We start from the raw sequence: 23,850 nt of genomic DNA, 5'->3' as shown, positions 1-23,850 counted from the left end.
CGTGGGAGACCAGGAAGAAGTTCTGGGCTCCCAGCTACAGATCGGCCCAGCTCTGCCTGTTGTAGTCATTTGAGAAATGAACCAGTGGATGGAAGATATCTCTCTCTCTCTCTCTCTCTCTCTCTGTCTTTATCTCTTCCTCTCTCTGTGTACTCTGACTTTCAAATAAATAAAAAATGAATCTTAAAAAAAAAAAAAAGAAAGTTATACAGGGCTAGTGCTACGGCATAGTAGGTTGAGCCTCTGCCTGATAGGCACCAGTTCTAGTACTGACTGCTCCAATTCCAATCCAGCTACCTGCTAATGGCCTGAGAAAGCAGTGGAAGATGGTCTAAGTGCTTGGGCCTCTACTCCCACATGGGAGACCCAGAAGAAGCTCCTGGCTCCTTGCTTCAGATCTGCCCAGCTCAGGCCATTGCGGCCATTTGGGAGTAAACCAGTGATGGAAGATCTCATTCTCTCTCTCTCTCTAACTCTACCTCTCAAATAAATACATAAATCTTTAAAAAAAAAAAGTTATATTAGTATAGTTTTACAATCTGTGATTACCTTAAAATTTAATGTATATGGGTGGAAAAAAGTGCAAATTATGTAGGGGCCTGTTTTAGCACAGCAGGTGAGGCCGTCACCTGAAATACTGGCATCCCATATAAGTGCTTGTTTGAGTTGCAGCTGCTGCTCCACTTTTTTTTTTTTTTTTACAGATAAAAGTTAGAGAGAGAGACAGAGAGAAGGTCTTCCTTCCATTGGTTCAGCCCCAAATGGCCGCCACGGCCGGTGCTGCACTGATCTGAAGCCAGGAGCCAAGTGCTTCCTCCTGTCTCCCATGCGGTGCAGGGGCCCAAGCACTTGGGCCATCCTCCATTGCCTTCCCGGGCCACAGCAGAGAGCTGGACTGGAAGAGGTGCAACTGGGACTAGAACCTGGCACCCATATGGGATGCTGGCGCCGCAGGCAGAGGATTAACCAAGTGAGCCATGGTGCCGGCCCCTGCTGCTCCACTTTCTTTTTTTTTTTTTGACAGGCAGAGTGGACAGTGAGAGAGAGAGACAGAGAGAAAGGTCTTCCTTTGCCGTTGGTTCACCCTCCAATGGCCGCCGCGGTCAGCGCACTGCGGCCGGCGCACCGCGCTGATCCGATGGCAGGAGCCAGGAGCCAGGTGCTTTTCCTGGTCTCCCATGGGGTGCAGGGCCCAAGCACCTGGGCCATCCTCCACTGCACTCCCTGGCCACAGCAGAGGGCTGGCCTGGAAGAGGGGCAACCGGGACAGAATCCGGCGCCCCGACCGGGACTAGAACCCGGTGTGCCGGCGCCGCAAGGCGGAGGATTAGCCTAGTGAGCCGCGGCGCCGGCCTGCTCCACTTTCAATCCAGGTTCTGCTAATGTACCTGGAAAGGCAGATTTCCTAAATACCTGGGCCCCTGCCACCCATATAGGGGACCCAGAAGGAATCCCTGGCTCCTGGCTTCCATGTGGCCCAGTCCCGGTAGCTTGCAGCCATTTGGGGAGTAAACCAGTTAGTGGAAGAGCTTTCTCTTTCTAACTCTGCCTTTCAAATAAAAAAAAAAAAAAAAAAAAAAAAAGCAGATTGTATATTACAGCATTTCCTAAATTGTGTTCTATTCAGACTGAGTCACTTGAGACATTCCAAGAAATGATTTTAACATACCCTCCGCCTTTTTTTTTTTTTGAAAGATTTATTTATTTATTTTATTTGAAAGGCAGTTACAGAGAGAAGGAGGGAGAGGGAGGGAAGGAGGGAGAGAGAGGGAGAGAGAGAAAGAAATCCTTCATCTGCTGGTTTACTCCCCAAATGGCTGCAATGGCTGGAGCTGAGAAAATCCAAAGCCAGCAGCCTGGAGCTTCTTCCGGGTCTCCCACATCAGTGTAGGGGCCCAAGGACCCAGGCTATCATCTGCTGCTATCCCAGGCGCATTAGCAGAGAGCTAGATAGGAAGTGGAGCAGCTGGGACTCAAATCGGTGCCCATGTGGTATGCTGGCACAGCAGGCAGCAGCTTTACCTGCTATGCCACAGCACTGGCTGCTACATACTCTCCTCTTAAAGATTCACAACACACTCTGACACATTAAAAGTTCTGTTTAGTTGTTTTTACATGAATTTCCCAAACCCATTTAATGACAACAATCTTTATATCTGTTATCTATATATACATACAGATATATTTACATAGCCAGATTATTCTGGGAAACAAGTTTTCCATGGAAACAGCAGCAATAGTGTTTAGAGAATAATATTTAAATAATTAACTAGTGTTTTAAGTATTGCCATAATTAGGAAGCCTTTTTTACAAGAACAACACATGAGATTGAACTCAAACTTGTGGCTAAAAGCCTCTGCAATAGTAATGTGAAATGATCTCAGAAGTTACTTAAATTGTATGATTTAGATCAAGTCTCCACTAAGGATAACTTCAATATTTCTTTGTAAATGGAAAATATAAACCTCAACAGAAAAGAGAATTCTTCTTGTCATCCCAAATTAACATAACTTACCACAAATGTAAAATCTTTTCCTTGAGTTTCAGTTGTTGAGAAATCTAACCGTCCTGGATCTATTGCTCCCAGTTCCCCTAAACATTCACCACAGAGTAACCGAGCTTGAGAGTTTGCATCTTGACAACCTTTCAAAAGCACTGTCACCAACTGCGAGATAACAGGTTCTACTGTTTCACTATCTGTTGCATATTTTATCAGTTTTTCCTAAAAAAAAAAAAGTTTATACATAACTTTTGAAAGCTAATACATTCTTCTAAACCACAAAGATTAAAAATATTAAGGAACATGTAATATAAACATTGATAAATTCAAATTTCTATATTTGTAATATTTCCAATTAGTCTTTGGTGAGTTCACATAATAATAGTTCATAATATGTATGATTATAATGATTAAATGTGTTTGAAAATTTCAATCATTAATCTATTAGTTACTTTATTTTATTATATCAGCATACAAAAATGAGTAAGATATAGTCTTATCCTAATAAATTCAGTCTAATAGGAAAAACAGACATGTAGACATATAATTAAAATACAAAATGATATTTACAAAGTAGAGAAATATTGAAAACATTTAAAAAGAACAGTAATTTTTCAAGGATGGTAGACAAATATTTCAGTAGATAAGTGAAAAGGAACAACTATTAAATAAGAATATTGAAAAATTACATAAAAATCAGTAAAAGAGGGAAACAAACATGGAAAAATGAGTTCTAGGGCAATAGATTATCTCTAGTTCTCGAATAAATAAATAACTTAAAAAATTAGTTTAATTAAAATGAAGACAGATAATTCAGTCAAAATTTCTGACATTTTATATGACACATTTTTATAGGAAATTATGTAAGACTAACATAATGTGTTACATATACATTTTTACCTAGGAAGCTGCAGTAATACACATACAATCATAAATCATGACACTCTAAAACCAACAGAAAACTTTGCAAATCTCTGGAATTCAGCTCAAATGGCATTTCATGGGTTAGTGATTCTCAGCCAGATCTGATAATCTAAGTAAAATAAAAATTACTTCCTTATTTAAATCTACTGAATTTCAAGCGGAAATGCTAATCCATCATATTTCTTTAAATCTATAACTTTTATTTTCTGTAACTCTGCAAATACATTATCTTAGCATACCTGGTTTTTATATAAGGTTTCCTTTAAGCTAGTAAGAGCATGAATACGAACATCTACATTTTCATGTTGAACTGCTTTCATGGATAGCTGAAGCGTTGTTTGAAGATCAGTACTTTCAGAGGTCTCCTATATAAACAGCACAGCAAGACTCATTTTATTAACCATGTTAACAGTCATTTCCAAAGGTCTGAATTCCCTATATAATTAATAGTAAAACGATACTCCAATTAAATCAGTTTAAAAAATAATAAAACTTCCATCCTTTCCCTTGTACATTATATGTAACTTGAAGTAATTCTCAGGGAAAGAATTCCATTCTAAAATCTTTAGAATGATTTCTTGACAAAAAAATTACTATAACAATATGAAACTATACTTGCATAAAATAGAAGCTTCTTAACAAGAAGGACAAGTTTTCCCTCACTTATAGAGGGTTACATAGTGGCCCTGAACCAGGTTTACCATGTAGATAATTCACTCCATCCTTTCACGACCCAAGGTAATACCTAAGGTCAGGTACCCCACTTTCTGCCCTCAAGTGCTGTGAAATCACCACTGCTACTTCCAAAATTTCAGAGAGCGCGCTGAGCTTCAGGATGCTGGGATTACAGGCTATTCCCCTTCTACAGCTCAAGAACCACACAGATCTGGCATTTCCATACACCCTGTCTGTAGGACAACCAAACTGAAGTAATTGCACAGCTTTTCTTCCTTCTCTCAGGACACTGAGTTGTGGTAGCTGCTTCTTTTGGGGACTGTAAATAAAGCATAAGAACTGTATTCTTGGTCCTCCGTTCTAGCTAATGCTATTGCAGCTTTGGGCTAAACATTAAACTTCCACTGCAAAAGTTGTGGATTCACAGCAGCACTATGTAGTCACTAGGCATTAGCTATCAGAGTGTAGCTAAACTCCTATTATCCCCAGATTTTACTCCAAAGGATCATTATTCAGTGTATTAGAATTTGGGATTAGCTTTGGGTCAGTAACCCCCTAAACCACCAATTAAAAAAAATTACCTTTCTATATTCCTGGAGAACTGCTTTTATCTTTTTTAATTCTGGATGATCAGGTAGAAAATATATTTCATGAAGAAAATCCTGGACAGCATCCCTAATAGTTAGAATAAAAAAGCATTATTTGCCAAGAATATGAATACTAAAAAATACATAAGCAGAAGTTGAAACTAAGACCAGCTTAATTCACACTTAAAATTGCTAGTTAAAGGGGATGGCGCTGTGGCATAAGGGGTAAAGCTGCCGCCTGTAGTGCCAGCAATCCACATGGGCGCCAGTTCAAGTTCCAGCTGCTCCACTTCCAATCCAGCTCTCTGCTGTGGCCTGGGAAAGCAGCAGAGGATGGCCTGGGTCCCTGGGCCCTCTCAAGTGGGAGACCTGGAAGAAGCACCTAGCTCCTGGCTTCAGATCAGCTCAGTTCCGGCTGTTTCAGCCATATGGGGAGTGAAACAACAGATGGAAGACCTCTCTCTCTCTGTCTCTACCTCTCTCAGTAACTCTTTCAAATAAATAAAATACATTTTTCAAAATAAAAAAGTGCTAGTTGATTACTGACATGCAAAATATTCTTCTTAACCATGTTCATATGCTCAGGAAAATTAATAGTAACAATTAAGGAAAGCAACTTAACGATAGTCTGTTATATTGGTGGCCCTCAATAAAAGCATGTCAAATATGTAACACCTTCCTCTTGAATCTCAGCTGGGCGTGTGGCTTGCTTTAGCAAATAAGACTGTGGCAGAGATAAGTTGTGTTAATTTGGAGCTTGGTGTTAAAAAAAAAAAGCCAGGCAGCATCTTTTTTTTTTTTTTTTTTTTTTTTTAAGATTTCTTTTACTTATTTGAAAGACAGAGTTACAGAAAGAGAGAGAGAGAGAGAGGTCTTCCATCCACCTGTTCACTCCTCAAATGGCCACAACAGCTGGAGCTGAGCCAACTCGAAGCCAGGAGCAAGGAGCCTCCTCCAGGTCTCCCACAAGGGCACAGGGGCCCAAGGACCTGGGCCATCATCTGCTGCTTTCCCAGGGGCATCAGCAGAGAGCTGGATCAGAAGTGTAACAGCCAGTATTTGAACAGGTGCCTATATTAGATGCCAGCACTGCAGGCCAGGGCTTTAACCCGCTGCACCATAGCATCAGCCCCAGCCATCTGTTTTTGTACTCTGGAGAGCCTTGAGTCACCATTTGAGAAGTCTGATCACCAACATAGATGGGCCAGAGAGACAGAGAAAGGCCCTGACACTACATGGAAAGAGGGAGATGCCTAGCCCAGTCTACCCGGCAGTTGAACATGGCCATACTAGTAATCACAGGCAAAACCAGGGAGAGAAATATTCAGTTGAACTTACCTCAGATCGAAAAAATCATGAGCAAATAAAGCTAAGTCCAAAACATAAATTCTCATCAAGCATTTTAGAGAAAAAGATACAAATAGTCCTTATCAAGGCTATAATTTTTAATTTCCTTCAAATATAATATATAATCTTTTCTGTATCCGAATATAAGTGTTTTTAAATTCTAGCCTTACCCATGCAAAAAACCATGTAGTAAGTTAACTTCTGTGACCTATAATATACCAAGCACTGATATGGAACAATAAACCTAGCAAAAGTTATTCCTGTATTCAGGGAGTGTAAGGTCTTTCATCTAGCACACAAAGATTTTTCTTATGGAATGAAAAAGGGAGAGAAATAATTCCTCTACAACAAACAGCAAAGATATGACTCTTAACATAGCAATTAAAGAAATATTTGAAAACTGACCTAAATTATGATCTTGTTGTTCTATCATGTTTAAAATATCAATGTGCCAGAAATAAAAGTATTTTAAGTGAATAAAAATACATCAACTTCTTTCTTCTGGGCTTTCCTACCTGATAGGACAGTCATTGGAACTGATTAGGAGGAACTGCGATACTGTATGAGTGAGAAGTTAAATAAGTACTACTTAAACCCTGACTTCAAAAACAACAGAACTATGACATACAACAGTAAGTGAAATCATACAAAAATAATACAAAAAACCATATTTGTTTAATGTGAAGGAACACATTCTAAGCTGAAAAGCAGCCAAGAGGCAAGAATACAAACGGGATGGAGTAATGTATGTTCTCTGAATATCAGTCCACATTGGCTACAGTTCCATGCCTGTTTTGGAAAATGAAGGGAAAAGATGTTAAGATAAAAGAAGTGGCCTGATCTTGGAAAGCCTTGCATGTCAATTTAAGCAATTTGGAATTCATCAGTTTGGAAACAGAACTAGAGAGTATGCTAGAGTGGTACAGAAAAAGAATTGCTTTTAAAAGAGCATCTGGCAACAATATGAATAAACATGATAAAAGCTTAAGGGAAGGGAGGCTGTTTCAAAGGTTAATGCAATAAACCAGTAAAGGTTTCAGGTAAGGGAAACTGCAGAAAGCAGGTGAATATCCCCCATAACCTTTCTTGTGCTTTTCAACCATCTCCTTTTCACTACGAGAAGAAAGGTAAATTTAGTTTTGTTGTTTCAGAATTAATGAAAAGTAATTTTTAAATACAATTATAGTAGAAGAAATGCCACAACTGAAATAGCCTCAGTTCTATATGTAAATACATGTCAGTTACTTTTGTTTATAGACAGACTCTAAAATTAAAACATGAGCAGCTCCACATTACCTGTTCTCAATTATAAGGTAGTGAAAGATAGCTGCAGTTTCCTTAGGCTGGATGTGTATGAGAGGTAACAAAGCTACTATTACGTGACTCAGAAGCGGGCCGAGATAAGCATGATCCAGGCAGTGAACAAAGCAGTCCCAAGCTCTATGCAAAAAACAAATGAAAATCGGTTTCAATTATTTATATTATTTGTACAGCATCATGAGTTATTAGTTGAACAAACAATGCCTGCAAACAATATGCAGCTTTAAAAATAGGATTAATATTATAAATCCTAAATAAAGTGATCTCCATATTCTATTAAGTCAAATGAAAATGGTGGGGGGGCATTTGACCCAGCAATTGTGCTGAGGCTTGGAACACTCACATGCCACCGTGGAGTGCCCAAGTTCTATTCCTGGTACCATGCCTGATTCCAGCTTCCTGGTAAAAGCACACCCAAGGAGGCAGCAGGTGATAGCTCAAGTACATAGGTCCCTGCTACCTACATGGGAGACCTGGATTGAGTTCCCATCAGCTGTAGCCTGATCTAGCCCTGGTTATGTGCGTATTTGGGGATTGAACCAGTGGAGGAGAGCTCTCTGTATCTGCTTCTCTTTCTGGCTCTTGAATGAAATTAACCAAACAAAAAAGAAGCTAAGTGAAAAACGGTGTTTTGGGACAAGATTAATCCTAAGAAATGGATGTTGTATGTGTGCAGTTGTTTATACAGATGGTCCCTGACTCACAACAGCTCACCATCCAATTTTTAAACTTTTGTAAATTTGTATGCATTTAGTAGAAATTGTACTTCAAATTTTGAATTTTGGTCTTTTCCTAGGCTAACAATATGCAGCATGATACTCCACTGTGATGCTGGGCAGCAACAGCTTCCATTTAATCATGCAATCATGAGGGAGACAACAGATACTGTACAGTGTACTATTATATTCAATAAATTACATGAGATATTCAACACTTAATTATAAAACAGGCTTGTGTTGGATGGTCTTGCCCAATCACAGTCTAATCTAAGTGTTCTCGGTATATTTAACGCTATGGTAAGCTAAATAAGCTATGATGTTTGCTAGGTTAGATGCATTAAATCCACTTTCAACTTAGGATATTTTCAGCTACTGTCATCTATATGTCAAGGACCACACATGCTTAAAGATCAGTGGATACTAACAAGAACCAAGAGTGAAGCCAGATTTTCTGAGGGTAGCTTTTTACATAGATCTGAATTTTGGAATATGTAAAACTACATTTTATATTACTTTTAAATTAAATTAAATACAGGCAAAAAGCAATATCTAAGATTTTTACACAAACTAAAAGTTGTGAACCTGAGTATCAAACCAGTGACACACACACACAGAAAATAGTTACTTCATATAACATTAAAACACATTATGCTAACTATACATCTTTTCCTTTAAAAATTTATTTGAAAGGCAGAGAGAAAGAAAGATAACGGCAGAATGATTTTCCATCCACTGGCTCACTGCCCAAATACCTACAATAGCTGGGGTGAAGCTAGATTGAAGTCAGGAAACAGGAACTTAATTTGAGTCTCCCACACGGGTGGCAGGGACTCGACTAGTCGAACCCCCCAAGGCACACATTAGCAGAAGGCAGGAACAGAGCCAGCACTTGAATACAGGTTCTCCAATATGGACGAGGCATCCTAAGTGGCATCTTAACTGCACACCAACCTCTGGGCCCCTGCCTCTGTTCAATATGACTGATACATTCAAGGACAAAAGAGAACTTCCAAGAAGCTTGAAACTGCTTTCAGAACTCTTACTATTCACAGAAATACTGAAATTGTCATTTTAAAATCATACATAAGTATAAACAAAAAGACAAACTAAGTAAATATTACTAAGTCAGTAAGAACTAAGTATAATATGGTACCCCCAGGAAAACTAATATAATGTAAAACCAAAGAATGAAGACCATGTAATCTTCAATTGAATTGGAAATATTTATATACACTCAGAAGTATTTTTTCTTTGTAAAATAATATAAATGTTCTAATAGCTCTATTCCCTTGAGTCTTAGAAGGACAACTGAGCAGGAATAGGTAGGCCCAGTGAGCATCCAGACTGGCTACTAATCTGTGTTCAAAGGAACCAGCGTCAGGACTCCTTGAAGAAATTACTGATTCTAGATCAGGGGCAGAGGATATGTAAAGTGAGCCTTTGATGTCTTGTCAATGTGGAAAGCAGAGAAATCCATCAAAAAATTAATGGGGTCATGTCAAAACTCAAAGGTACCAAGTTGAAGGGACTCCTATTGACTTAAGATGGTACAGTTTCAGCAATAAAAAAGAATAGCCACTTAAGTAGATTAAAGTTCATTAAACTTATAAAAATACATGTGATCAAAATGATACAAACAAGAAAAATTTCTCTAGAGGTTGTTAGGGCACAAAATCTATATTTGAAAATCAATAAGTAATGGGAAATATTCAGGGATTTATCTTGCCTATTTTGTCTAAACTGTTTTTACTATATGAACTGTGTGAACTTTTTTTTTTTTTTTTTACTAAATTTTACTCTTTATGAGGAGTTTTGTTTTATTTAAGAAGAATCCTGGGGGTGGAATCATGGCACACTGGGTTGGGCTCCCGCCTGAAACATCAGCATTCCTTATGGGCTGATTCCTGGCTGCTCAGCTTCCGATATAGCTCCCTGCACCTGGGAGAACACGGAAGACGGCGTTAAGTGCTTAGGCCTTGGCATCCAACACAGAAGACCTGGACTCAGTTACAGCCTCCAGGCTTCAGCCTGGGCATTGCAGCCATTGGGGAGTGAAATGGTGGATGAAGGATCTCTCTCCAAACCTCCCTTTCGAATAAATAGATCTTTTAAAAGAGATATGGTCACCATTAAAAAGAAGAAGAATCTCACCTAAAAAATATAGGTAGAATAATAAAATTAGAAAAATTAGTATTTGAATATTTGTAATCAAATAATGAACTTAGGCAATGATAAAACCCTTACATGAAAAATTGTAATAGAGGGATTCAGTTTGATAAAACCACAACCTAGAGATTAACTTAGCATCACTAAAAGCAGGCATCCAGATAATGTGTAGTTAATGTTGTAGCACACGAGAAGCACAAAATCTTCCTTTGAAGCATCCTTTTGAAACAAGTTGTACCTAAATCTAACCGAGAATCTACATCTAATTACTAGTTTATGTAGAAAAACAAGGAGGAAGCAAGATATACAGGGAAAAGTTAAATCAGCAAACAGCCAAGGCCTACACATCAATATCTTAATGGCCTGAAAAAAGTAAAACATGTGGGAAGGGGACTTAACAAGGTGAGGCTATTTCTAAGAGATACATAAGGAGCCAAACAACCAAGTGTCTAATACGTAAACCTTGTTTAGAGCCTGATTCAAACAAACCAATATCTTTGAGAAAAATATCTCGGAGGCAATTGGAGGGAATCCAAGTATTAACTGAATTTCAGATGATATTAGGAATTGTTATTAATTTTAATACAACATGATGTGTTTTTTTAAACTCTTATCCATTAGTCATATCTGAAATATTGACAAGTACAATGAAGTGATTCTGAGATTTTCTTTAAAATACTCTGACACTAAAAAAGGTGCAAGGGGATAATTTCAATAAGGTCAGCAATGTTGTCAACTTCTGGGGCCTGATAATAGATTTGTAGGAGTGCATTAATAACTCTTCTATTGGGACCAGCATGGTGGTACAGTGGCTTAAGCCATGACGCTGGAATCCTATATGAGAGTATTTGGGTCTTTGCCACCTATCTGGGAGACCAGGATAAAGTTCCTGGCTCCTGGTTTCAGTCTGGCCCCAGCCTTGGCTGTTGTAGCCAGGGAGTGAAACAGCATATGATCTCTTTTTCCCCCTTTGTTTTTCCCTATCAATCTGTTTTTCAAATAAACAAATGAGCTAAAAAAATACAACTCTTTTATTTTCCAGGATGTTAAAAGATTTCCATAGTAAAATATTTTTTAAAAGGTAAATACGGGACCGGTGCTGTGGCATAGCAGGTAAAGCCACTGCCTGTGGTACCTGCCATGTGAGAGACCCAGAAGAAGCTCCTGGCTCCTGGCTTCGGATCGGCTCAGCTCCGGCCACTGCAGCCATTTGGGGAGTGCACTAGCAGATGGAGGACTTCTACTTTCTGTCTTTCTCTCTCTCTCTCTCTGCGCCTCTCTCTTTCAAGCAAATAAATAAATCTTAAAAAACAAAAAAAAAAAAGTAAATACAGTCCCTTTTCAACACAAATAGTCTTTCTACCTTAATTATTTACAATTTGAAACCAGTTTCAAGAAGAAACCAGTTTCGAGAAGACTTAAGAGTTCAAGCTAGTGTTACTAGGAAATATAAAGAAGTGAAAGAACTAAGGCAGTCATTTACCTGCAACACAACTCAGGAAAATCATCCTTGAACCGAAGGCCAGTTCTCAGAGTGGTCATCATCTTCACCCTCACAGAACTAACGTGTTTGGGTCCCATCAACTTCATCAAAGACATCAAGCTGTTCAAGGCCTAGAAAGTAAGTAATGCTTTAAAATAAAGCTTATTAAAACAGGTAAGTCTTAAGGACAAGAGCTTTTCACTCAAATCTCAGGAGTCATCTACTCTCAGACAACAAAAAGTGGGAATATGTTGGCCAGTTCATTTTGTGCAACTTTTTATATGGGAATTAAGAATTTGAAAAATACAAGTTGAGACGTTTTTCCCTCCTTGAAGGTGGTTTGTTATTTTGGTCCAGTGGCCTTCTAGCAGAGTAAATTTTCTGATTGTTAACATAGTCATGCATACTATTTAATTTTCTTCATGTTTATTCCAAACTAAACAAAGCAGCATAAATATAAATTGAATTAAAAAAATTTGAACTTGAGAGCCTTGTAAAAATTGTGAAGTGAATGAAATGTCTAATAGTGTCCATAGTTAAAATAAATTTTTGTCCTAATGATAATAAATTCAAGATGTCCTGAATTTAATAAAGCAAGCAACTGATGATAAACCCAGAAGGAAAACATGTGAAACAGAGAAACACAGTTGATCTCTCAACAACTCTGGTCAGCTTTTAAGTATGTGCCAAAACATGTATGCTCTTTATGTTTACAACACAAACTCTAGTTTTCTTAGATTCACTCACTTGAGATAACAGTAAGATAGAAGCTGTTTAACTGCAATTAAAATTTTAGGGGTGTTAAATTTATTAGTTGACATCAAAAGAAAAGGCATCGATTACTGGAATTTGTAGACTTTAATATTTTATCATAAGACTTTCCTGTCTCAAGGTTATTTTAAAAAAAGAGTTGGTGCTGGTGTTGTGGCACAGTGTATAAAAGCTGCTGTCTGCAACACTGACATCCTATATGGGCATTGGTTCGAGTCCCGGCTGTTCCACTTCCAATCCAGCTCCCAGCTAATGTCCTTGGGCCCCTGTAACCCAAGAGAGAGACTAGGATGAAGCTCTGGTTTCTGGCTTTGACCTGGCTCAGCCCTGACCGTTGCAGCCATTCGAGGAGTAAACTAGAAGATAGACGATCTCTGTCTGTCTGTCTCTTGCTTCCTGTAACTCTTTCAAGTAAATAAATAAATCTTTTAAAAAAAAAAAAAAGGTAGTATAGCCTGAAATTAAAAAAATCATTTGTAGATTTTACTCTAATCTTAGTGACTACAGACATGGAAAGCAACAAAGAGGGAAATTTTATCAATATTCAAAATTTTTTCTCAATCTTTAAGAGGAAAATTTACAATTTGTTGCAGCAATCATAATGAAACATCATCATGCCACAAGAATTTAAATATAAACATACAAATACCAGAGTTCCCTTACTTTATATAAATCTAACATTTTTGGTATTGAAAAATAACATCTGGGTGGCCAGCATTGTGGTATGCAGTGGATAAAGCTTCATCCAATATCAGAACGTGGGTCTGAGTCCTGGCTGTTTTGCTTCTGATCTATCTCTCTGCTAATGCACCTGGGAAGTCAACAGAACATGGCTCAAGTATTTGGGCCCTTGTCACCCACATGGGAGACTCAGATGGAGTTCCTGGCCCTTGGCTTTGGCTTGGCCCAATCCCTTGGCCCAGCAGTCACTTAAAGAGTAAACCAGCAGATGGAAGATATCTCTCTTTCTTTCTTTTCCGTAATTGCCATTCAAATAAATAGAAAATATTTTTTTAAAAAATGTTTGGTGTAGCCGTTAATATGCAACTTGGTACAAGTGCATTCTATACTGGAGTGCCTGGGTTCAAGTCCCAGCTCTGCTCCCAATTCCAGCTTCCTACTAATATACACTCTGGGAGGCACCAGGTGATGGCTCCAGTGTTTGTGTTTCATTCACATGGAAGATCTGGATTGAGTCCCAGATCCTGGCTTCAAGCAGCCCACTCCCAGCCATTGTGGGCATTTAGAGAGCAAACCAGCAGGTGGAAGCTCACTCTCCCCCTACCTCCTGTTTTCTGCTTCTAAAATGAATAACAAACAAACAAATAAAAAAACCAATGAGCCATGACCCACCTCAGACCCATCTGGGCTAATAAGATTCAATTACGCAAGTTTTGTTTGAGCCATCAGTGATTATTAGACTCTAGACATTGCAATGATGTGAGCGGGAAGCCATTGAAGTCATAACCTGGCACTTACATATAGATCCAACACAGGTGAATCTGAGCCAAAAGAAAAATTCTCAGAACATTTTTGAGTCCAGAAGCAAGTTATGCCAAAGCTACATTATCCTTACATGTTTAAGTACAGAGCTAATAAATTCCTTTAAGTCAGCTTGAGTTTTCTATCCCTCACAAGCTAAGTAACTGTAAAGGATACAATTGCTATTTTTAGACTCCTGAAAAGCTTTATACTTTGTTCAAAAATACAAAATGTCACATTTGATTACTGCTAATCTTTCAGTGCTTGCAGCAAGGAGAAACCTAATAGCCTGCATATTCTAAATGAATTCTATTCTAGCACTTTCTAAGTCAATCATCATTACTTACCATTTTCTTATCTTCAATGCCAACACTGGAGCTCAATAATTGCATATTAAAAAAGGCCAAAATGCCCAACAACTTGGGTTGCAAATAATCAGCCTAAGGAAAAAGATATGTACATTTTATACAAATTCTTTAAGACAGTTTATTACTTAAATAACATCATTTATACCTTATTCAACAAGATTATTGGTTTTATTTATTTGTTTACTTACTTATTTGATAGGTAGAGTGACAGAAAGAAAGACATCTTCCATTTGCTGGTTCACTCCCTAATTGCTTGCAACAGCTGGGACTAGGCCAGGCCAGTCAGGAACTCCATCAGGATCTTTCTTCCACTTGAGTACCAGGAAGGAAGCCAAGCATTTGGGCCATCATCTGATGCCTCCCAGGTATACCAGCAGGAAGATGGATTGGAAGTGCAGAGTAGAAGGGACTTGAACCAGGTACTCCAACATGGGACACAGGTATCGCAGGCAGTGGTTTAACCCGCTGTGCCACAATGCCCACCCTACCCAACTAGATTAGACCACTGGAAAACTGTTGGTGAGTTAAGTTTCTTGAGGTGGGTGCTTGGCACAGCGGTTAAGATGTCATTTGGGTTGCCTGCATCCCATATCAGAATACTTAGGTTCTATCTCAACTCCACTAATGTTTCCTACTAATGCAGACTATAGGAGGCACCAGTGATGGCTCAAGAAGTTGAGTTGCTGCCACCCATGTAGGAGACCTGGTTTTAGTAACTGGTTCTTGGCCTTGGCCTATCCCAGCCCCAGCTATTACAAACATTTAGGGAGTGAACCAGAAGATGGAAGATCTCTCATTGTCTGTCTCTCTTCCATTCAAATAAATTTTAATTTTTTTAATGAAATGCCAATTCCCAGGGCCCTGCTCCAGGCTCAGAATATGCATTTGTTTTTAAAGATTTATTTTATTTATTTGAAAGAGTTACAGAGAGAGGTAGAGACAGAGAGAGGTCTTCCATCCGATTGTTCACTCCCCAGATGGCTGCAATGGCCGGAGATGCGCCGATCTGAAGCTAGGAGCTAGGAGCTTCTTCCGGGTCTCCCACATGGGTGCAGGGGCCCAAGGACTTGGGCCATCTTCTACTGCAGGCCATAGCAGAGAGCTGGATTGGAAGAGGAGCAGCCAAGACTAGAACTGGCGCCCAAATGGGATGCTGGCGCTTTAGGCCAGGGCCTTAACCCTCTGCACCACAGCACCGGCCCCAGAATATGCATTTTTTAAAAAAGTTTCTCCAATGCATATATGTTCACATTCATATTTCAATAAATTAGTGAAACTGACTCATTAATTGCCATGACAAACAATAAATTATAGTGAGAAAATCTTGAGTGAGCTACAGTGGAATCCTCAGGACTGGATTCACACCAGGATCCAGATTAGAGAGAAGAAGGAGGTTAAGGAAAGACAAGCAACTTCCTTATTCTTTTTTTTTTTTTTGAAGATTTATTTATTTTATTTAAAAGTCAGAGTTACACAAAGAGAGAAGGAGAGACAGAGAGAGAGAGAGGTCTTCCCTCTGCTGTTACACACCCCAGTTGGCTGCAATGGTCGGAGCTGTGCTGATCCTAAGCCAGGAGCCAATGATTTGGGCCATATTCTATAGCTTTCCCAGGCTATTGCAGAGAGCTGAATCAGAAGTGGAGCAGCTGGGACTCGAACTGGCGCCCATATGGGATGCCAGCACTGTAGGCGGTGGCTTTACCTGCTATGCCACAGCACCGGCCCCAAAATAAATCTTAAAAAAAAATCTACAAATCCAAGGCTTAAGGTAAGTCTAAACTGAAATTTAAAGTTTGAATTCAACAAAATATAAATCATATTAAGGCAAAGGATCAAATGAGAACATTTAAGGAAAAGTTATGATAGAGAAAGCAAGTCAAGTTACACAGTACTAAATCACTCTAAAGATAATATAGATAATGAAAACAGAGAATAAAAAAGACTAAGAGGAGTTGGCACTGTGGGGCAGCAGGTTAAGCTGCCACTTGTGATACCGATATCCCATACTGCAGTGCCTGAGTTCAAGCCCTGGCTCCACCTCAATTACAGCTTCCTGTTAATGTGCACCCTGGGAGGTTGTAGGTGATGGTCAAGCACTTAGGTCCCTGCTATCCATGTGGGAAATTCAGATTCAGTTCTGGGATCCTGGTCTACTTGGTTCTGCCCAGCTGTTGTGGGCATTTAGGGAGTAAAACAGGAGATGCAAGCTCACGCTCTCTCTCTCTCTTCCCCTCTCTATCACTCTGTGAAAGAAAAAAACAAGGCCGGCGCCGCTGCTCACTAGGCTAATCCTCCGCCTTGCAGCACCGGCACACCGGGTTCTAGTCCCGGTCGGGGTACAGGATTCTGTCCCAGTTGCCCCTCTTCCTGTCCAGCTCTCTGCTGTGGTTAGGGAGTGCAGTGGAGGATGGCCCAAGTGCTTGGGCCCTGCACCCCACGGGAGACCAGGAGAAGCACCTGGCTCCTGCCTTCGGATCAGTGCGGTGCACCAGCCGCAGCATGCCAGCCACAGCGGCCATTGGAGGGTGAACCAACGGCAAAGGAAGACCTTTCTCTCTGTCTCTCTCTCTCTCTCACTGTCCACTCTGCCTGTCAAAAAAAAGGAAAAAAAGAAAGAGAGAGAGGGAGGAAGAGAGAAAGAAAGGAAGGGAATGGAAGGAGGGAAGGAGGGGGGAAGAAAGGAGGGAAGGAATAAAAAGAGTCTTTAAAAAACTAAGTATGGTTGGATAGTGAAGAAACAGAAAAGGGGCAGGTGCTGTAGTGCAGTAGGTTAAACTACTGCTTGCGATGCCAGAGTCTCTTATTTGGAGTGCCTGGTTTGGGCTCCAGCTAATCTGATTTTAATTTGACCTCCCACCAATGCACCTGGGAGACAGGGGATGATGGCCCAAGTACTTGGGTTCCTGCCACCAACATGGGAAATGTGGATAGAGTTCTTGGCTCCCAGTTTTGGTATGATCTAGCCATGGCTGTTGCAAACATTTGGGGAGTGAACCAGCAGATAAAAGATTGTCCTATCTCTGTTACTCTTTCAAAATGAGTAAATAAAAACAGTTTTAAAAGGAGAAAAAACAAAAACAACTCCTTATAACATATTCCTTACCATAAGCTCAGGAGAGGTGATATCTCTTGGTCCCTGGTATGGATCATCACTAGATGCAAATGAGGCCAGTATTGACAAACCGTTGAAGACCTGTTGATAGTGCTCTCCAATGCGCAGCAGTAATTCATTATGCAATCCTTGGAAATCCTGTCTCAGCAGGCTCCCCAGTTCAATTTCTGTTTCATTCTAAACCAAAGACACAGTTAAAAGAAAAGAAAAAAAAAAAGGTTATTTTTTTCTTCATTCCCAAAATAAGTACATTGATTTTAATGTGTTATTTGTAAATCAGGATCTCTAAATCAGGTAACAGAATTTACTAATGGTATTTAAAAAAAAAAAAGGCATTGGAAAAGGATTCTACTCTTATTCTTTTTTTTTTTTTTTTTTTTTTTTTGGTAGATCTCTCATGGGTTACACACAGATAATGAAGAGTAGAGATCAGAGCCTTTTTTTTTTTTTTTTTTAAGATTTATTTTATTTGAAAGGCAGAGTTACAGAGAGCGCAGGAGAGACAGAGATATTCCATCCGTTGGTTTACTCCCCAAATGGCTGCAACAGCTGGAGCTGGGCCAGACCAAGGCCAGGAGCCAGGGGCTTCTTCAGAGTCTCCCACGTTGGTGGCAGGGAGGTGGATTGAAGTGGAGCAGCTGGGAATCAAATGGGCACCCACATGGGGTGCTGGTGCCGTAGGCGGCAGCTTAACCCTCTACACCACAGCACCGACCCCTAGACTTTATTTTCAAAAAAATTTTTAAAAAGAAGGCCCTGGTTTCCTGTAAGAGTTTATAATATCATCAACTCAATATTTATAATCCCTGGGAGGAAATATAGTATAGTGTCTTAGAGCAGTTTTTCTGGTTAGAATTCTGGAGTTTAAATTCTAGCAGTCAATTTATTAGTTATGCTGTAACTTGGACAAATTATCCAATCTAATCTTTTTCTGCTTTACTTTCCTCATCTATAAAATGAAAAATAATATATATTGAGCAACTCTAATCCATAATCTGAAATCTGAAATGCTCCAAACTCCAAAACTCAAAACTTTCTGAGCTCCACAAGTGAAAAATGATTCCCTAAGTGAAAAATTTCACATCTCACCCCACATGGCAAGTTGTACTCAGAATGCTGGATAAAATTATCTTCAGGCTACGTGTATTATATGTATATGAAATATAAATGAATTTTGTGTTTAGACTTGGGGTCTCATCCTCAAGATACCCATATATACCTGCATATACACATACATGTATACATATATATATACACATATACATGTATATACACACATATATACATTCCAAAATTAAAAAAAAAAATCTGAAAGCTGAAACATTTCTGATCCCAAGCATCTTCATTAAGGGATATTCAAATTAAAGTACTTCTATCCTATTGGGTGCCTGTGAGGATTAAGTAAGATAATGCATTCTTACATGTAGTAAATATTATTATCATTCTACCCCCATAATACACAGAGTTACTTTCTCAAGATGGAAAAAACATTTAATATTAAATAACTCACGTGGAAAGAGATCTGCTATTGGCATATTATGAAAAATGAAATAAATGAACATCAGAGAAAATAATAAAGTTACATGCATATTTCTGGTAAGTTTTCCTGTTCCCATGTAGTCCCATATTCCTCAAAGATATTGTTAATATGATACCAAAAAAGAAGCACATGCTATAATTTTTAATGTAAAAACTAGCAAGACACCAGATCAAACTATAACTGGAGCACTAAGTAACTAAACACAACACAGATATTTTTTTTTTTTTGACAGGCAGAGTGGACAGTGAGAGAGAGAGACAGAGAGAAAGGTCTTCCTTTTGCCGTTGGTTCACCCTCCAATGGCCGCCGCTGCAGCCGGCGCACCGCGCTGATCCTGGCAGGAGCCAGGAGCCAGGTGCTTTTCCTGGTCTCCCATGGGGTGCAGGGCCCAAGCACCTGGGCCATCCTCCACTGCACTCCCTGGCCATAGCAGAGAGCTGGCCTGGAAGAGGGGCGACCGGGACAGAATCCGGCGCCCCAACCGGGACTAGAACCCGGTGTGCCGGCGCCGCAAGGTGGAGGATTAGCCTATTGAGCCACGGCGCCGGCTCACAACACAGATATTATACTACAGTTGAAGGTAGTCTCTTTCTACAGATAAAATTACTTGTATGTTATCAGTCAACATACAGTGCCAATCAACCAAAAAACTACGAAAATGATGTTAGCTGATATCCTCATCCAGGAAAGGATGGCTATCATATCATGATGGTGAAATGATCAAATAAAATAATAAAAGAATCCTTCCAGGACAAGGTTCATTTAATGTAACATTGTTAAAACTTTTATTCTTCTAAGATAGGCTGTAAATTACTTACCCTCCTTCTTATAAGAATCTCATAGCAGCTTTCCTATAATACTCATTTAAACAAAATAGTAAAATATATGCAAATATTCAACTACCTTCAGATAATGAAGGGCACGTTCTAATTCATCTTTGGAACAGGAACAGACCAAATGAGAAAAAATGTATTTGAAGTTATTTATTAAAATTTCTCTACGATTGACATTTAATTGTTTGCCAAGAGTTCGAATAATAGCAGAAGCCGCAGGGCTTGCTTTGGCAGCAAGGTCAGGTAACAAAACTTGTAATGTCCTCTGAAAAAAAAACACAACAATTACCAAAAGTCATTTGTCTGGGTGACAAAACATTTATATAAGCTTTGTTTCAAAAGTATTTTGAGAGGCAAATGTTTAGCCTAGCAGTTAAGATACCTGGGTATATTGATGCAATTCCCATCTCTAGCTCCTGACTTCAGCTTCCTGCTAATGGAGATTCTCAGAAACAGAATAATGGCTCAAGTAATTGGGTCCCTGCCACCCATTCCAGAGACCTGGATTGAGTTCCAGGCGCCTGACTATGGACTTACCCAGGTATCAGTGTGGCCATTTGGGTAGAAAACTAGTAAAAGGGAACTCTTGCTTGCTCTTCCTCTCTCTCCCTCTCTCTGCAGCTCTCAAATAAAAAATTAGTAATAACAATAATTTTTTTTTTTTTAACAGGCAGAGTGGACAGTGAGAGAGAGACAGAGAGAAAGGTCTTCCTTTGCCATTGGTTCACCCTCCAATGGCCGCTGCGGCTGGCGCGCTGCGGCCGGCGCACCGCGCTGATCCGATGGCAGGAGCCAGGAGCCAGGTGCTTTTCCTGGTCTCCCATGGGGTGCAGGGCCCAAGCACCTGGGCCATCCTCCACTGCACTCCCTGGCCACAGCAGAGAGCTGGCCTGGAAGAGGAGCAACCGGAACAGAATCCGGCGCCCCGACCGGGACTAGAACCCGGTGTGCCAGAGCTGCTAGGCGGAGGATTAGCCTAGTGAGCCGCGGCGCCGGCTAACAATAATTTTTTAAAATTTTAACATTGTACAAATTTTGAGTCCATATAAGATTTTGAATTCAGATTTACCATTTATTCACTAAACAGATAATTACTAAGCATCCAGAATGATTCAGGCACTGCAGATACAGTAGTGAACAAAACAAGCAAGGTGCCTATTTGTGAGGTAGAGAGATACACCATAAATAAGCAAATATAAAATATTTTCTTACAAGTACTCAAATGTGTTAAAATATACTCAAGCTCTAGGCAGAAGTACCAAGTCTGATATATTATATGAACTAACACATTTAGAGAATAAGCAAGAGTTATCATAAATGTAATTTTTTAAGAAGTTATTTTTTAATTGAAGAGTTGATGTGTTGCAATATAAGAAAATCATTTAACACATCTACCACCCTAATACTGCAACAAATCCATTTTCATTTTGGTCTGTTTCTTTTAGGAGCTTGTTCAAAAAATACACACAAGATCCAAAGATAAAATGGTTGGCCTTTCATCCATTTATTCTACATGTACCTAATTAACACTTAGTACATGTCAGATACTTTCCCAAGTCTGGGAGATATGACAGTGAATGACACTGTCTTCAGAGGCACTTACACCTTACTTGTATTATGCTTTACAACTTAACATTAATACTATAAGACTGTTGTAGTATTATAAGGTAGTTTCTGCAAAGTCATCTTATTATGTTAAATATGTTAATATTCTATAACCTAAAATCAGAAATTCAGACTCTTCTCAGGGTTTTAGCTTTGTTTTACTACTTGAATAACAATGCAGTAAATATCTGTGCCTTTTGGTTTCCAGAGTGGAATTACTGAATGAAAGTTATGAATAGCTCTGTATTCTTTACCAAACATTATTATAGTGCCTTGGGTATATGACCAATTCACAGGCAATGTAAGTTTGTTAAAATATAGTAATACTTCAGGGGAAAATTCTGTATGAATTGCTATTATAATTTATTAATTAAGGGTAATGATAAACTTTGCCTCATTGAAAAGGTAAGAAGATATTACTCTATCATCTTGTAAACCTCAGCCCAATGACTTTTTAACTTCTTTACTTCTTATTTATGTGAAAGGCAGAGAGAGAGAAAAAGAGATGGAGAAAGAACTTCCATCTGTCCACAACAGCTAAGTCTAGGCCAGACCAAAGCCAGGAGCCCAGAACTCAATAGAGGTCTCCCACGTGGGTGGCAAGGACCAAGGACTTGAGCCATTGTCTGCTGTTTCCCAGGGTGCGCATGAGCAGAAAGCTGGAATAGAGGGCAGAGATAGTACTCAAATCCAGACTCTATGATATGGCTATAGGCATCCCAAGCAGCAACTTAACTGCTGTGTCAAATGCCTAGCCCCCTAATAAATTTTCAAAAGTTCCTGAAACAGTCTGTCATTTGACTTTATAGTGTATCATCTACACCACTAGTTTTGCACTTTATTACCCAATTCCTTAAGGGTAGAAATGATCATGTTTCTAATCACTGAGTTACCAATTGATCCAATCACAGCACTATGGGTCCAAATAGTTAACTAAGTTAATTTGCACAGCTAATCATACAGAACAATGATTGAAGTCAATAAGAATTTAAGTCTTATAATACAATTAATAATCTCATATCAAAGTCAAAAGAAAACATAAATTTGAGAAGTCTACATGTTCCTCAATGTACTTGTCAGACTTTCTCTAAAAATAAGGCAGAGAAAGAAAAATCTAGAATAGAATGAACATTTAATTGGAAAACCTCAATTAAGTCAACTATGTGTACATTGCTACTTACAGTAAGGAAACGATTAAGATCAGGAAAGTCAAAAACATTGGCAACTTCAGATAAAGTATTTAAAGCCATTTCTCTCTGGTGAGCTACATCTTGTTTCCTCATCTCGACATTTTGGCATGGAGTATTAGGCAGTGCTGTCATCTGACTAGAGTGGAGGGATTCCACCAAAAACTAGAGAAAAAAAATGTGTTAGTTTTCAGATGGGAGAAATTTTCACTAACAGTTTTTAAGCTAACATAAAGGACAGTAACAAATAGTGTTCGATATAATCTAAATTGGCTCATCTACTTTTTATAACAATAGATCATGTCATAAATTCCCTTTTAAAGATGAAGTAAACAGAATTAACTAAGAAACTTGAATATCATCTAAAGATTATACCACTAATAAAAGATAAAATCACTATTTTTTAAAAATTTATTTAACACGAGGCCCTATAGCTCAGGGGTTAAAAATTTATTTAAGAGGGAGTTACAGAGAGAGAGAGGGAGAGACAGAGAGAAAGGTTTTCCATCTGCTGGTTCAGTCCTCAAATGGCCTCCATGGCTGGATCTCAGCCACTCCAAAGCCAGGAGCCAGGAGCCTCTTCTGGGTCTCCATGTGGGTGCAGGGGCCCAAGCACTTGGGCCATCTTCTAATGCTTTCTCAGGCCATAGAAGAGAGCTGTATTAGAAGAGGAGCAGCTGGGAATACAAACCAGCACCCACATGGGATGCTGGTGCCACAGGCAGAGACTCAGCCCACTATGCCACAGCGCTGGCCCCAAGATCAGTATTTTAACATAGCCTAACTTTCAGCATGATTACATCATATTTTTTTTTTAGATTTATTTATTTTAAAAAATTTAAGGCAGATTTACAGAGAGGCAAAGGCAGAGAGAAGGGAGAGAGAGACAGAAGTCTTCTATCCACTGGTTCACTCCCCAGATGGCTGCAACAGCTGGAGCTACACTGATATGAAGCCAGGAACCAGGAGCCAGGAGCCAGGAGCTTCTTCTGGGTCTCCCATGCAGGTGCAGGGGCCTAAGCGCTTCGGCCATCTTCTACTGCTTTCCCAGGCCATAGTAGAGAGCTGGATCCGAAGTGGAGCAGCCAGGACTAGAACTGGTACTTATACAGGATGCTGGCTTTATCTGCTGGGTCACAGCGCCAGTCCCATGACTACATCTTTTTTAAAACAACTTTATCTGAAGTTGCCATACTCATAATTCCAAGGCAAAAGAGTTTATCTCCAAGAA

At 39.4% G+C, this 23,850-nt stretch overlaps 1 protein-coding gene across 4 annotated transcripts in view; it reads right to left on the bottom strand.

Moving 5' to 3' along the window:
• ATR (ATR serine/threonine kinase) overlaps window positions 1-23,850 on the bottom strand; it is a 124,915-nt gene that overhangs the window by 74,053 nt on the left and 27,012 nt on the right. For all 4 annotated transcript variants that reach the window (XR_007924529.2, XM_051859026.2, XM_008266276.4 and 1 more), the window contains 9 exons: window positions 22,614-22,784; window positions 19,898-20,092; window positions 17,446-17,631; window positions 14,322-14,414; window positions 11,722-11,852; window positions 7,330-7,473; window positions 4,681-4,774; window positions 3,664-3,789; window positions 2,516-2,722 (listed from right to left, as the gene is read on the bottom strand). Coding sequence is in view for 3 of the 4 variants with exons in the window: in XM_051859026.2 (XP_051714986.2) it covers window positions 2,516-2,722; window positions 3,664-3,789; window positions 4,681-4,774; window positions 7,330-7,473; window positions 11,722-11,852; window positions 14,322-14,414; window positions 17,446-17,631; window positions 19,898-20,092; window positions 22,614-22,784 (1,347 nt within the window). In the remaining variant the exon portion in view is untranslated. The remainder of the gene's footprint in view (window positions 1-2,515; window positions 2,723-3,663; window positions 3,790-4,680; window positions 4,775-7,329; window positions 7,474-11,721; window positions 11,853-14,321; window positions 14,415-17,445; window positions 17,632-19,897; window positions 20,093-22,613; window positions 22,785-23,850) is intronic.

The sequence above is a fragment of the Oryctolagus cuniculus genome, chromosome 4 (assembly GCF_964237555.1).
Source record: "Oryctolagus cuniculus chromosome 4, mOryCun1.1, whole genome shotgun sequence".
Classification (NCBI taxonomy): domain Eukaryota; kingdom Metazoa; phylum Chordata; class Mammalia; order Lagomorpha; family Leporidae; genus Oryctolagus; species Oryctolagus cuniculus.
Note: the sequence above shows the minus strand (reverse complement) of the source record. Positions and strands in the feature narration are given on the sequence as shown.